The 16,168-nt window shown below is 39.3% G+C and overlaps 1 protein-coding gene across 3 annotated transcripts in view; it reads left to right on the top strand.

Annotated features, from left to right (window-relative positions):
* Positions 1-16,168, top strand: part of bcam (basal cell adhesion molecule (Lutheran blood group)) — a 49,702-nt gene that overhangs the window by 17,280 nt on the left and 16,254 nt on the right. For all 3 annotated transcript variants that reach the window (XM_026944770.3, XM_026944769.3, XM_026944771.3), the window contains exon 2: positions 15,570-15,691. In XM_026944770.3, the coding sequence (XP_026800571.1) occupies positions 15,570-15,691 (122 nt within the window). The remainder of the gene's footprint in view (positions 1-15,569; positions 15,692-16,168) is intronic.

The raw sequence follows: 16,168 nt of genomic DNA, 5'->3' as shown, positions 1-16,168 counted from the left end.
TACACACTTGACACTTATAAACCTGTCCCAGTTTATACATTTTTTCAAATGAATAATGAAATAACATCTGTCTAACTTAAATTGCCTCCCTCAGATTAGCTAGTGTATGCTAACTTCAATTAATTTACCTAAACACTAGCAAATGCTAATTTAAACACCATAGACAACTTAGCAAATGCTAACAGAAGTGACCTCAGACTAGAAAAACAAAAGCTAACATAAATGACCTCAGACCATATAGCAAATGCTAACGTAAACTACCTCAGAGTAGCTAGCAAAACTCCTACTAGGTAGCAAATGCTAAACCAAATTATTCTTTCAGCTTAAACAACCTAGACATCCCAAAAAGTGACACTAATAAAGGGAAAGAGGGCAGAAAACAAGGATACAGAAAATAATAAAATAACTACCTCAGGAGTATAAAAGTCAAGGAGGGAGAAAAGGAGTAATCATTAAAGAGAAAGTTCTTGGTTCAAGCAGGGTTTACGTGGATTAGCTCTCCACGGGCTGTATCGATCTTCGCCCTCTCCTCAGACTTGTTTACACATTGTCTGCCTTCAGTCTCCAGTGTGTGTGTGTGTGTGTGTGTGTGTGTGTTGACTTTTTTTTACTGCCCATTTTCCAAAGTTCGTCCAAGCATTTAAAGTTAATCCTTCCTAATAGGGGAAAAATGAATGGGTGAGAAGGGAAGACAGGAGGGCGACAGGAGGGAGAGAAAAACAGAGAGAGAGAGAGAGAGAGAGAGATTGAGAGGATAACCTGTACAGACAATTAGGTGCTGGTTGTAATGTCTTTGTTCTATCCTGTCTGCCAATCTCTATCATAACCATAAACAGATCCATGATAGGCGGAGAGAGGGAAAGAGAGAGAGCGGGAAAGTGAAAGGGAGAGGATGAAGAGAAGGCCAGAAAGAAAAGGAAAAAGCCTTATGTGTCACTTATTATAGTCAGAATTGGCAGAATTGAAAAGAGAAGCTGGAAATGCGCTCAGAAAAAAAGAGAGCGAGCAAGGGAAGCACAGAAAGCAGGAAGATTCATGAATATGCACTGATTTAAGGAGGGGAAATGGGGCTAAACGAAAGAGATCAATAAAAGGGGTAAAAAAGAGAGGCAGAGAGAGGGGTGTGGAGGAGTAGCAGGTGCACGGCAGCATGGTGGAAAGTGTTAGCAGCAGTGCACTTTCTGCCCCCTCCTCTCCCTCTCCTTATTACCCCTCCCTGTGCCCCTTTCCCAAACCCTTAAATTCTATCTGCATTTCGCTTGGCACTCTGGAACAGCTTTACCTGATGTTCGAACGAGATTTGCACACACCACTGCGTCTCCCTCTATCGCTGTTTTACACACAGAAACACGCCCACACGCTGTGATCACATTGCCCTCGTGAGGCCTGTGCAGCATTTAATTGTCTCCTGCTATTAAGTTTCATTGTGAAGAAGCCCTTTTATAACTGAAGCTAGCTGTTATTAGATTAGCGGCTGGCAATATAGAAAAAATTAAAAGCAAACCATATTAGCTTCACATAAACAGCATGGGTTGTTCTGTGGCTGATTTAGTAGCTTGCAATGTGCAGGAGAGTTTGACTCTTGTGTGCTGGCTGTCGGGAAGGAAAAACCCTGAGCTATACTGTAATAATACATTCGTGGTTCTGACTCTCTCTCTCTCTCTTGCCATCTCTGTCTCGCCTGCCAAGTTCCAGCCTCATTAGTGCAAAAGGGATTTCTACGTAAATGGACCTGGACCTCTGCCAGCCAGAGGCGAGAGAGAGAGAGAGAGAGAGAGAGAAAGAGTTAGGAAAAGAGAAATGAAACATATTCTTAAGTGAACAGACCTAGTTTGAGTAAAATGCTTAGCATGCATTTGAAAAATTCAAATCTGCAAAAAAAAGTAATGTCCTTAAAATATGCCATAGACTTTGGTTGTACTTTTTTTTAAAAAAAAGACATTGTTGTGCCACTAAAGCCTGTTATTCTGAAGCACAATTTACACTTTATTTCTCCCTTATTGTATTTTTTTTAATACCTTCATGAGACAACGGAGAAGTCAGAGTGCAATTGAGTCATATTATATTTGATGCAAACTCATAATTTCCAGTAAAATGAACAGCTTTTGTGTGCAAAAGGATATGTCTTGCCATTGTCTGTAATTTGTGACCTTTATTGTTTCTCTCTGAATTTATTAACCTCTATGTGCTTTGATGTCCATGGTGGTGTTGCAGGCTAATGTTGCCATTTTATGTCTTTAGAGAAGTGTCATGGACTGTCTTTAGTCTTTAGCTGAGGTTCTGAAATAATAAAGTATAAGACTGAACCATAATACATAATATCTGATCTTGAAGAAATACTTGGATATCTATAGGAAGGTTGTCAAAAAGGTTTTAAAAGGATATATATTTTTTGTATGTTTTAAAACAATAGCACAATTCATACTCAAATACCTGTGGTCTATAGAAGTGTCACTGAAGATGCTTCAGTTCGAGGGTACTTGATGTTAGAAGTGTCCTCCTGCTTTCTCTCTTGTGTGTGTGTGTGTCCACTTTGACACCAGCCTTGTTCAGCCAACAAAGCCGTTGTGTATGAGAATATGTAGCTGAGTTAGTAGAGAAGACAGAAATGAGGAAAAAGCAAACAAAGAGTCAAAGGAGCCTAGTTTTAAGGCCAATGCACTATATCGAGATGCATGTGTTGGAAGGTGTGTGTGTGCGTAGAGTCAGACCATGTTTAAAATGTGTGAATTTAGTAAATTAAAGGATATAAGGACTATCGTGATAGAGTGTAATGGAGAAAACTGAGAAAGAATCACCACGCTTTTAGTCCTGTTAATGTTGTTTTCCTTCATCACGAGCACATTTCCTGTCCCGCATGTTGACTATAGCACTGTTGATTTTGTCCCATTTCAGCCTCCTGTTAGCTACTTCTGCTTATCTGCAACACAAACACAATGTACAAATGTTATCCATCCAAATATTTTGAAATGTTTAGAAATGATCAACCATGAGCTAACAAAGATTGGTCAAAAACACAGGATGTATAGGAAGACAAGTGGACAGTGATATGAATGCAGATGGGATGATGAGGATCTGGAGATAGGGGAAGGGAGGGAAGGCATTGAGAGAAAGAGAGAGAGAGAGAGAGAGAGCGAGAGAGAGGACAGCACTCAGTGTCCTAACCCTTTTAGTGAGATTAGTTTGCATCATAATGTCTCACATGGTCCTGCTATTCATCTTCTGACTCAGCTCTCTCTGTATCTGTGCCCTCTCGGAGAAATTAGTTTCACTCATTCCCCTGTGTGTTGTAAGACCCTCTCCTGCATTCTGTAGCAGTACGGCACTGGGTCGAACATGCACAGGGAGCATTACTGTTCTCCTGACAGTGTCACCTTCTGCAACAGCGTAGCGACTGTCAGTGCTTCGGAGTTTCTCCAGCTACACTTATCCTCTGTTCCCTCTCTCTCTCTCTCTCTCTCATATTTAATTCAGTCCATTTTCTTCTCATTATTGGCTGCAGCACCATCATATGCACCCTACCCCAGCTGATTGCTTCACTAAACAAATGCCTATTATAGATAATGATATAAATTGCTGAAATAAATGGATGAAAAGCAGTGTGGAATATCACCGGGGCTTCAGTGTATCTTCATCCTTTATCATATCTCTACCTGTCACACTTTTGCACACATTGCATTCTGTCCCTTGCTAATAGGTGTCTTCCTCACACTTCTCTGCTTTACACTTGTCTCCATCTTCCTCTTACTCCTATTTTATTTTCTCTCTTTACCCTATCCGAATGAATTCCTACCCTCACCTGCCTCTCCAACACCATTTTTAGAGGTTCACTGTTTCTTAGGGAGCAAGGGACTATAGGAGAACGAGTGGGGGAAAAAGGTGCATGGAGTAAGTGGAGTGCCTGAGGGTAGATGGGTACTGGTGTGGAGGGACAAGCCATCCCTAAACATGAAATATTAACTCACTTTTTCATCTCAGCCTCTCTCCTGATGCTCTCTAATTAGATTCCTGGCTTTCAGCTGTCTCTTCAGGTGTGCTGTTTTTGCTGAATATTCAATCTTGCAATCTCACATAATATGATTTGCATTTACACTGGCAGATTTGTGTCTTTAGCCTAGCTGCTATAATGGACAAATATACTGTTGTATTTGGGCAAAATGCTGTATCTGACAATTTTGTTAAAACTGAGTATTGTTTTTGACAGGTCCTTTAGTTTAACTCCTTTAATATTCTGGCTTATTATTCAGTTCATCATCTTAAGGCAAGACACTAGAGGTAGAAAAAGACCATTTTTGTCACATCAATCAGATTTCAGATTTTTGGACAAATTACATCTATAACATGTCGTCTCATAAACAAAAGTCAACTGAAAAATGTTTGTCGATGTTTTTGTGCACTTGTGATCACCATGTTTTCTGAAACATAGCAACTTTGAAGTACTGAAGATTTGTATTTTTAAAACTGATTTTCTCAGAATCAGGTTTCAGAACTAAAAGATATGAAAGTTTATTTTCGTTCTGTTCTATTGTGAAATTTTATGTTCATTTATGTTCATTATGTTCATCATTATATTATGGATGAATTTCTTAAAATGATGATTATTGTTGGATTTAAGTTGTATTCTTTTTTACCGAAAATGTTTTGAATTTTAGTTTTTTTTTTTGGAATATCATTATTTTTATATAATTATATTATATATTTTTTATAATATATACTTTATTTAATAATATAATAATTATAATATTATATAATGACAATAATTATATATTTACATTACAAATTAATTACATTTACATTACAAATTAATTTAATTTTTTAATCATTATTTTTTATAATGATTTTCCAGCAAACTTTCTTTAAAAGTCCCTTGATAGCATCTTCACAGTGAAATAAATATTTAGATTTTAACAACAAATGACTAGATGTTTGGTTTTATTAAGAATGCAAATTTGTGCATATTTTAATTTATGAAGCCTCATTTGCACAAATTATTTTTTTATTGCAATACTGAAAATACAGCAATCAACTGACAAAGATTGAATGTGATTTTTTTTTTAAATAACCCTATTCACCTGTAGTATCTTGACCTAAAGCACATTAATCAGTAACTATTTTGAATTATTTAGTAACTACAGTGAAAAGTCAAAGCTCATGAGAGTGAGGAATGTTATGTCTCGACCCAGTGACAGATCCAAGGACCGTAAAGGGTTAATGGATTGTCTAATCTAATTAGCTAATCAAATCTATCTAGCTAATAGATGTTTGGATGGACCTCAAGTAACCGCTGCAGTAATGTTTTCCTGTTTCACTCTATGAGCGATTACTGGCATCAGCCTTAGAAGGGCCGAATGCTTACTTTTTTTTTACTTAGCTGCAGTGTGAAAGATGAATAAAACATCAACTGCATCAGCTACAAATGAAAAATATATCTGAATTATTAACTGAAGTTTAGACACAGCACCCTTGTGGACAAAATGGTCCAGCTAACTAACTTGGCTATAAATTATAAATGCAGAACAGTGGATGAAACTTTGAATGTGTCTGGCGTATTGAGTTAGTGGTAGGCTGATCTCAGCAGGCGTAGTCAACATGCTTGCTTTGCTGGAACATGCATGTTTTCATTCATTTCATTTACAGAATCCAGATGTAGATTTAGATCTTTAATGAACAAGCCAGAGGGGACTGTCACAAAGACTCCCTGAGACGGAAGAAACTTTGAGTGGAACTCAGAAGGAAATCTATCTTCTTCTGGTGGGATCATAAATAGGCAGCAGATTGTGACTGAAAGTCAAGGGATGAGCACAGGACTGCCTTTATGATTACAAGTCTACAGTATCCAGATTAATTGTTTATATACAAGGTCATTTGAAGACCAGCTCCGTCGAATTCAATCTGTTTAACATCATATTCCTCTTATTTCCTTTTTCTCTCTCTTGCTCTTTTAATAGCCTGATGCTAGTTGCAGTGTCCTTGGTTTCAATGGGTTTGACCCATGATCCCATCATCAAGACAAGCAGTAACAGAGCAAAATACCTGTGGGACAAAAGAAATCTGACCTTGTAGCCCACTTCACACTGTTTATCCTGAAAGAGAGTGATAGAGGGAGAAAGTGTATGTGTGTGTGTGTGTGTCAGAGAGAGAGAGAGAGAGACGGACAGACAGAGCGAGAGACCTTTTGAATTTTAAGATGCCTTTAATGTATCTGTTTAACATATGTACATATATACATATATAAAACCAAACCCCCCCATACCTTCAGTTTTCAGTTCTATTTCAGTCTTGTTTCAGTCTGTATGAAAGTCCATAGGAAAGTCAACATAGATGTCCACAGTGGTTTAAAGCAGAGTGTTTCATACAGCAGAAGTCCATTTTCTGAGTCTGCACCTTCTGTGTAGTGAAAACACCTTTAGATTTCATTTTTTGAAATGTGTTGAGTTGATTTTACAAACGTGGCATTATCTGGAAAGTAGCTTGCGAGAGAAACGTTCCTTTTAACCTTTGCTAACTTCTAAGAAGCAGTTGATCTGTGCTGTGGTGTACAGGTCGTCAGTCTGTAGGTGCAATGCTTTCGAGCAGTTAGAACTCGGCTCATCCTGGCTGATCTCTCCCTCCTCCATGAGTCTGATCTGTTCCCCACCTGTACTGCACTCTGGGCCTTCATTCTCTGCCATTATAACATTATTTATTTTATCTCACTGCTGTTCTTGGGCTGTGTTGTGTCCTCATCTTTGCTGGTTTTCTTCTTTTTACATTTTCTCTGTTCCACCACAGTGTCCTTCAACTCAGCTAAACGTCTCAGTCTCACTATGTTTGTACCTGAGCTCTGCGGTTTCTCCTCCTGCTGTTGTTGCTTTACCTAGCGAATGTCAGTTTTAGCACAGACATTCAGGCTAGTATCACTGCTAGCACTAGCACTAACACCAACATTATCTCCAGGGTCAGCGATGTTACTGTCAATGTTGCAGTACTTTCAGTACTGTCGGTTTAGTACTGGCGTTGGATATAGTGTTTGCAACAGCGTTAGTGTTGCTCTTGTTTTCGTCACTGTCCTCTACCCCCTCTGGCTCCGGTGTGCTCTGTGAGTTGTTCGTTCTCGGCTCCAGTCCCCCGGTGAGCTGGCTGTCCAGACTTTTTGTGCCTGATCTGATGTCCCCACGCTCAAAACATCGCATGCTTTCAGTGCTGGCGAAGACTGTATAACTGCTGTCTCCTTTTTTGCACTTAAAGTTCACATTTAGTGTCTCATCAGGACTGCTGAGAAACATAAAAACTTGTCTCCAAAAAGACGTTTCACTTCGTTGTTTTTTTTTTTTTTCAGCCAAATGGAATCATTTTGATAGGGTTGGTGAACTTCCCGAACTGGGACACCTCCTTCATTATAACTTCATTTTGAATGAATGGAGGAACGTTAGAGATGAACTTGTGTAGCAGGTGCATACAGGGGAAACTTGCAACATAACTTCCTTTACCCACATTCCATTTTCAACCAGATTATTTTTTCAGAAACACCACAGTTTGTTCATTCGGAAGGCAGAGTAGATCGTCACACCCGATCCGCTCTCCCACAGCCAACAGCACCTCCTATACCTGTGCTCCACTCTCCTGCACACACTTGATGCCAAGCCATAGAGACAGCATCACTCCGACAGCCTCAGAGGCCATGGCGTCCCGCTCACTCTCAACTGTTCACAATTATATAACTACTAAGGCTGATGCCAGTAACTGCTCATAGAGTGAAACAGGAGAACATTACTGCAGATTACTTGAAGTCCATCGAAACATCTATTAGCTAGAAGATTTGATTAGCTAATTAGATTAGATCCTGCTCACTCTCAACTGTTAACAGTTATATAACGTATAACTTTATCTTCACTCTTTTAATTAAAGAAAAGGTAGGAAAATATCAGAGAGCTCTTCACGTGTTCCCTCCTCACTCAGTGCATGTGCAGAGAGAGAGAGAGAGAGAGAGAGAGAGAGAGAGGGGCTGTTTTCAGAAACACTGCAGCATTGCAGTATGCCCTGCACTGAGAAGAGTGGTGTTCATTTCCCTGGCTTTAGACTTAATGATCAATCCATCTGTGAGGCATTTGAGCACTAGTTGAGAATCCCTCATGTAAGCATAATGCTAATAGTAATCATAATGACTCAGATTTATAGTATAGGGTTGATTGATGGGATCACACTGTGCATATTCATGTCTGCCTTAAAAGGATCTGAATGACAATATATGATATATGATGTTTAGGAATGATTTAAGAGACCCCCCAGTGCAGCTCATACACACAGCACCACTTTCGTTGATCATTCTGAAACAAATCATTGACTAAATAATGTTATTGTCATTAATAGTAATTTTCCAGCCTCTCATGAGTTGTGTTGGATCAGCACCACATTATAGTGGTGTATTAATATGTAGCTCTTACAAACTTTTTTTTTTGCAAGGATATTTTGGTATCTGTGAAAAATGCATGTTTCAGACAAAAAATATGCTGCAATATTCTCCAGACTCAGAGTTCTCCAGAGTTCAGAAGGACCTTTCTGCATCCATCAGAAAATGAATTGGCAAGCATTAATGGCTTGTTGTAGCCATGTTTATGGGTGACCAGAAAGCCTCTGAACAAAAAGCTCTTTCACACATGGATGTACCCCTCTTTGGGCTTCCGAGCGGCATGAGAGTAACGCATTTGCCCTATTATTAGAAGATTGTGAGCGTGAATCACTATGATGCCAAACAGAATGAGAGTCAAGGGAGCAAAACTGGTTGTGCTGTCTGAATGGGAGAGATGGCATCCATTCTCTCTCCTGTCAATCACAGTGACAGTAGCCAATCACGGCTGTCTGTGAGCTCATGTATGTGGAAGAGGGCAAATAGCACCTTCCAGATTGTGTGCATGAAAAAATTTGATTGGCTGGCTTCACATGTCTTGGAGGAAGCACGTGTTAGCCTTCACCCTCACGTGTTAGCCTTCCACCAAATTGTGGAAAAAAATGGCTGAAATAAATAAGGATATGATTGGCTGATTGGTAGAGTTTATTTACATAGTGATCTTATTCATATATATGTGTGTGTGTGTGTGTGTAATGTATAATGTATATATGTGTATATATATATGAACTTTAGATGGAATGCACTCTGACATGACCATGCATCAACCAATTGAAGTGAATTTGTTATGAAAAAACCATTGTTCTCTGCACATAGACATGCCTACAGCAAACCAGCAAAACATATCAGTGGCAGATCATAAGATGTCCTTCTGAACTCTGCATAAATGTTTGGTGTGACTTGAATTTTTATAAACTGGCAGGACACATGTCAGTCTTCTTTTGTCATTTAGGTCAGGGTGAAAAGCTGTGTGTGTAAAGGCCATATCCATTACACCAGTATATAGAGAGACTGCATTGGGTTTTGGCCCAGCATCAGAAGCACAGTCAGATGATCACAAGGGTTTATGCTATAAGAATAAATAGAATGATGACTTAAAACAGCTGTCTTTGCATGACTCATGCAGACTTTCAGACGAGTCAGACGACTCATTTTTTAGTCCATTTCTTTTTTATTCTCAGTTTGTCAGCATGACATTTTCCACGGGTTGTTATATCAGTACTTTCACTTCTCATTCCATACTTCTCCTCCTGTCTCTTTCCTGTCTGTGTCCCTCTCTTCCTGCTTTATTCGTGTCTGTCCTCGCCTCTCACCCATCTTTCTTCCCTAACCTCGTGACTGCAAGTGTGTGTGTGTGTTTGTGGTGTGTGTGTGTGTGTGTGAAAAGCTGCAGCTGTTGTTCATGCTCTTGCACCTGTTCCTGTCTCATCATGGTGGCGATGACTGATGCAGGCCTTACATGGACCCACCCTGACCCTCTCCACCCACCACACACACACACACACACACCATCAGTGACTAAGTGGTACATTTTTACAGTACACACAGTATATACACTCAGTGCTAAACCTACCTCATACACTAGGTCACTTTGTAGGTATACAGTTAGAGACTGTAGCACTTCTGCACAGTTTGTCAGCTCTGCTCTACCCCAGCTATCAATGGACAGGGGTGATCTCAGTGCAGCAGTAGTACTGACATAGTAGTGACACTGGTACAAGTGTATCAGTTATAATAGTGTTGCTGGGGTTTTTGAACACCTTGGTGTCAAGCGCTGGGTTGAGAAACAATCCAGCGAAAAATGGGCTACAGTAAATTATGTATATACTTTTGAAGCATAGCAGTGAATGTTTGTAGAAGGTAGGTGTACTTAATGAAGTGTTATTTTCCATGTTTTCCTTTATGAGACTAAGAGAAGTGATAACAGGAACGAATTTACCTCACAGATGTTCCACAACATTAAATCTAACTACAAAAGGTTGAAAATTATGATGTGTTGTTCATTAATAAATTAAATTTTGGAACTCATTCAATCAATCAAGGCTGTTATTGGAATATAATCATCTTCGGGGAGGTAACAGTAACTCTGCTTCACATCAGGCCACATCACACCACCCAATAGCTGATTAATTACTTATAACAGCATGCTCTATCATGTTTTAGTCCTTATATTCCTTACATATGCTCTGTAAGAAATTAGACTGATATAACTTCAGAATACAACTTGTAGGAACAATTAAAATAAAATAAACACTTTTTTATCATCTCTTTCCTGCTAAGAACTATAAGAGATGTCTTGAGCAATTATTCTTTATTTGGTAATTATTATTCCTGCAATTTAATGCTCAGTGCAGAATTATACTATAATATCTTTATCAAGCTGAATAGAAATTTGCATATGTGCATATTTTTGCATTGGATTACTGCCGGCAGGAACAGATACCCAGCAGGACATTATAACATTTCATTAATAGTAATATTAAGTAATATTATTAATAATAATTCCTGCTTCACTGGGCTATGGTGGCTCAGAGGTTAAGGTTCTAGTGCTAGTGACCAGAAGGTGATGTGTTCAAATCCCAGGAGCCAATTCTGGGCCTTTGAGGAAATCCCTTAACCCTTACCTACCCAGATATATATTTAGATTGTGTCATGCTTTCTTTTGGTTGCTTTGGATAAACATATCCTCCTGATGTAATGTAATATTGTTGAATCATAAATTGTGAAAAGCTGAAAAGACAGTGTTCTGTAAGTAATGATGTAAAAATAGTTTAGCAAGAGAACAAGAGGGTGCAGTATATGTGTGTATGTGTGTCGTTTGGAAATGTCAGTGTGTATTGAGGTTCTTCTTCTCACTCATATGCTCTGCTGGTCTAGATATTGTTATGCCCATAGCACTGGTATAATCTTGAAGCAAGTGTGTTTGTGTTTTTAGTGTATGTGCAGTGTGTGCTCTTCAATATTTACACATTGTATGTTTGAGAGCATCCTTATCACATGGAATAAAACTGTGCATATGCATTATTCTGTACTTGCTCTCTGCCATCGGATACACTGCAGGACATTGGTGTGTGTGTGTGTGTGTTCATGACTCTGAGTATCTCTGGCAAGGCTTCCTCACACAGGCTGTGTTTGTTTTGCCAACATCAAAAACAGACACGCAGTGGCAGGCTAATTCTGTTTAGAGTCTCTGTCCTTCCTCTCATCTCTCAGCACATGACACACACACACACACACACACACACGCACAGTATTAAATTGATGATCCTATGTAGCAAAATATATACTGCAATAATATCCATAGACTTTACAATGAGGTCTGTATCAACCCCAGGGTTACGTGTGTGTGTGTGTGTGTGCAGAGTGGAATAGTGGAATAGTAATCATACCATTCATCAGTCAAATATGTCAGCCCTCCCACAGTGTGTGCTCTTGTGATGACACTGGTTGAAAAAGGAATAAAAGACTTGCTATAGTAGGCATGAAAAATTATTTTAATGATTAAGATTAAAAAAAGGATGACATGGGTGTTGATGGTGGATCTTTTTGTTTTAAGGTCGGGATATGTAGGGAAAAAAACAGAATAGGTAACAATGGTGAACAAAAAGATAATAAAAGGACGTTGAGAGTCAAAGAGGAGAAGCAGCTGCTTCTTCTCATAATGGGGCTCTGCTCTCGTGCTGTGGTGTGTACGTGTGTCAGAGATATAAAGAAAACACACTCCATCATGCACCTGGGGCTGAACTTCAGTGTCTGTGTGGGACCATTCCTCTTCAAGCTAACAATATCTGTAGTGTACTTAGTCTGAGATTTAGTGGTACAGTAACCATCACAATACAGCATGCCTGGTTTATACTGCTCATGAACATTGAGTGTATGTGTGTGTGTGTCTGTGTGTGTCTATATACTCTTCCATCCGCAAGTCCACCATGCTCTCTCAGTGTGAATGTCTGTCAGTGTCTCTGTCCCTCGCAGTTGGAATGTCTCGTACCCATCTGTCCCTCCCTCCTCTCCTCTTGCACACTCCCCATCCTTTTTCAAATCCGATTACCATCCTCCTTTTTTGATGAATGGACCCCCCAGCCTGCACACACACGCGTCCACACACACTCACACACACACCTCCTAGCCTCCGCTGGGGGTCAGGATGGAGGGGAGGGCACTAATTACCAGCTAATTGCCCCAGTAGCTGTGGCCAGCTGCTCCCCGGGGTAGAAACAGACAGCGTCTCTCATCACGTAAGGACAGAGGACAGTCCTAAGAGAGACACAAACAGCATGGCACATAAAAAGCCAGAGGATTTATGATTGTGCACATATGCAACACACTTCTCCATCTGCCTCTAAGCTGTCTCTCTCTTTCTATACTCCTCAAATATATAAAAAGAATAAAAAGGTCTGATTGGAAAAAGAACTTCAATAATAATATTTTCAGTAATATTTAAATACTTAAAAGAATACCTTATAAATAAACAAAGACTGAAATATAGAGATTCCATAATTGCTGTTTAATTTTTTGAATTCTTTTTAATGCTGTAAGAACTATTAATAAAGATACGCCTTATATGATGTTTCGAAATTTCATTCAATTGAATCTTTGGTTATTCCATTTTTAATCCCATTTCATGGCTAGATTTGTGACACTCACTAGACATTTTACGAGATACGCAAGTGCACCTTGTAGAAATAATGATGCTTAAGGGGTGTTGAATCAGGGTATCAGGTGCAGTGTGTGTACAACGTCTTCTAGCACTTCATCGCTGGTCAGTGTCTAACCACAGGACTCCTGTTGGTTGGATATTTTTGTTCGGTGGATGGTTTTCAACCAAACACAGACACGAAAGCAATTCAGAAACTCAATTCAATTGAGATTTATTTGTATTGTGAATTTAGCAATAGACATTGTAGCAAAGCAGCTTTATGCTTAAAATCTGTTTTATTCTCTTTATGCTGATTCTTATTATTTGTGAGTGTATTCTGTACCAGGGTGTTCTGACCTGATATGTCATGCCATAAGATAAGTGGATAGGATGCATGTAAGGAGATAGATAAATGGTACACGTTGTCATGTAGGATAGAAGATCCTTTTATCCTACAATGAGCTAAGCCTCTCTGAATATGTTATCATATAAATGACCTAAAAACTTGTTATATATTGGATAGGCTTTCACACAATTAGTTAGACGGGAAGGGAGACAAGGCCAAAACAGAACTCAGACTACACTCCCGTATTTCTCCAAGTGAAGAACTTCTGCAAATAATATTCATCTACTGTGAAGATCCTGTCTCCACTGTTACAGTATCCTTCCACCCTTTGCATTTGACTGAAGCGTTATTCTGGTGTGAAAGACAACCTCCATCTCTAATGAGCAAGCTAGAGGTGACAGTGGCAAGGAAAAACTCCCTGAGATGGCATGATGGAGAAACCTTCACAGTGTCACTGCTGTGCTAAGAACAATCCATCACCCAGTAGTCCTTTTGCGGTTCTTGTATACCTACAAAGTGCGCCAAGGTGTATTTAATAACGTGCACTTAATAAATTATATATGTTGTATTTACTGTCCAGTCAGTTTTCAGACTTTGCTGTACATTCATGTGTGTGGAGCTGAGGAAACCAGAGATCCTCTCAGGACAGGAAAACTCGTTTGATCTCTCAACACGTATGTGGCGAGGTCCGACTGTGTGACCCCTGTAAAATGTCACACTCCTACTCTGACATGCAAAAGGTCATTTCAAACCACTGTGTGTATTTCAAAGCACTGTGTGTATCGATTATAAAGGCAGGGAGTTTTGCAAATGCCTCTTTCTATGTTTGGAAATGAAACAGTCAATCGATTTATGCAATTATAGAAATTACATCTTTGCTGAGTTCACTGAGTTATAGAAATTAGTCCTGCATTATCAAGGCTCTCAGATCTCATCTTGCAGATAATCTCATAAAGTGCTGTAATCCTGTATGTAATACTGCAATTTTTCAATTAGTTTTCATTTGGTTTTTTTTTTTATTTAGTCTAAACTCTCTGAGACAACATGAGAAAGCTAGGAAGGCAAAAGGGAACCCATCCTCTTCTAGGTGACACTGGATAGTGGGATTATAAATCATTACACACATACAGTCATAGAAGAGTAAAGACAAACAGTACTGGGTGTGTTCGAAATGATGTTCAGTATGAGCATATTGTGAATAAGAGTCCTGGGATGAGCACAGGACAGTCTCCATGATTACAGCAGCAGTTCTTAATTACAAGTCTCCCGTATACGGCTAAGATTATCCACTGACGAAAGGGTGAAACTTTTTCTCTGCTCTCTTGATTCTGCAGTGATCTCAGAGAAAGACCGTGATTTCAGAAGCTTTTCCCCACCACTGTGTTCGTCATAAGCTCAGGAGGCTGAAAGACAGCTCAGTTCTGGCCTGCAGTGCTTTTAGCACCTTTTTAACCAACCTATATGACTTTCGTGGCTTCACTTTGTCAGTCGCTTCAAAACATGTATTTGTGTGTACATTTGAAAGACACAATGTGTGAAAAACAGGGACATCCTCAGGGATCTTAGGCAGGTGCTGGTCGTCTATCTACAACTCACAATATAAGACACAGTGTCTCTTTGACTATTGTGTTAACGCTGCCTAACAGCATTGAAAGCCTCCCTGCCTCCCTACTTAAATCTTTCATAGCATGAGGTTATCAAAAGAGCAGGAGGTTTGTTCTGTTTCTCGCTTGCTCTATCACTCGCAACCGGCCCTAAACAGCTGCTCATGGGCAGCAAACACACAGGGGCTTTAGTGTGTGCGAGTGTGTATCATCTTTCACCAGGACTGCTTGTGTTCAGTGACAAAGTGCACACAGCGTATGTCAGATCACCTTGCTACATCCTACATTCTATTTTATGCTATATGATAATGCTTACATTCAGAGTTTAAGGAGAATTATAGGTTGAATTATAGGTTAAATTTGAATCAAACTGTATAATGTGACAGGGAAATCTCTTTCTTATTCAACTTTTATTGGCATGATAAATATTAGACCACTCATGCTGTCAAACATGCTGAGTTGCACTGTTTAATAATAGAAGCACTACTATTTAAGTTATAAGTTGAAGCTATAAAACAATATTGATATGCAATTTTAATAGGAAATCTGTCTCTGTCTCCTTCTCTCTCTCTCTCTCTCTCTTTCTCTCTGCAGTGTGTCTGGCTTTCGTGTCAGTGAAGGTGACACCTACAGTGGATGTGATTATAGGAGAAACCGCCTGGCTGCCCTGCACCTTCTCCACCACTGGCAACATGACCGTGGTCCAGTGGTTCATTGTAAGTACATTCAGTCCAGTCCAGTACAGACCAAGTTATCCATTATATATATATATATTTTTTTATCTACTGTGCATTTACAAATTCAATATATTGCATCATTTGTATCTTAGCTAGTAGGAGAAATGTAGTGTAGTACATGGGATCATCCTTTGTGTGTGTGTGTGTGTATGTGTGTGTGTGTGAGAGAGAGAGAGAGAGAATCAGTATTATGGATGACAGTATCAATGTCTTTGCTTAAATGAAGATAAATAGTGATAAACGGCAAAACCAACTACATAACATCATCTTTGTAGAAAAGGATAGGCAAGTATAGAAAGTTGTATTATTTTCGGGAAATATGTTTATGTTTTCCTAAATTGGCAGAAAAACCCAACTTTGGTCAAAACCCATGATTTTTGGCTGTGGGCTACAGTTTAGCTGCAGTGTTGGGTTTAGCTGGCCTGTTCTGGTCTAATTTGGGTTTTTCTCTCTCTT

Source organism: Pangasianodon hypophthalmus, chromosome 1 (genome assembly GCF_027358585.1).
Source record: "Pangasianodon hypophthalmus isolate fPanHyp1 chromosome 1, fPanHyp1.pri, whole genome shotgun sequence".
Taxonomy (NCBI): Eukaryota; Metazoa; Chordata; class Actinopteri; order Siluriformes; family Pangasiidae; genus Pangasianodon; species Pangasianodon hypophthalmus.
The sequence above is the reverse complement of the archived record's forward strand: the minus strand, read 5'-3'. Positions and strand labels throughout refer to the sequence as shown.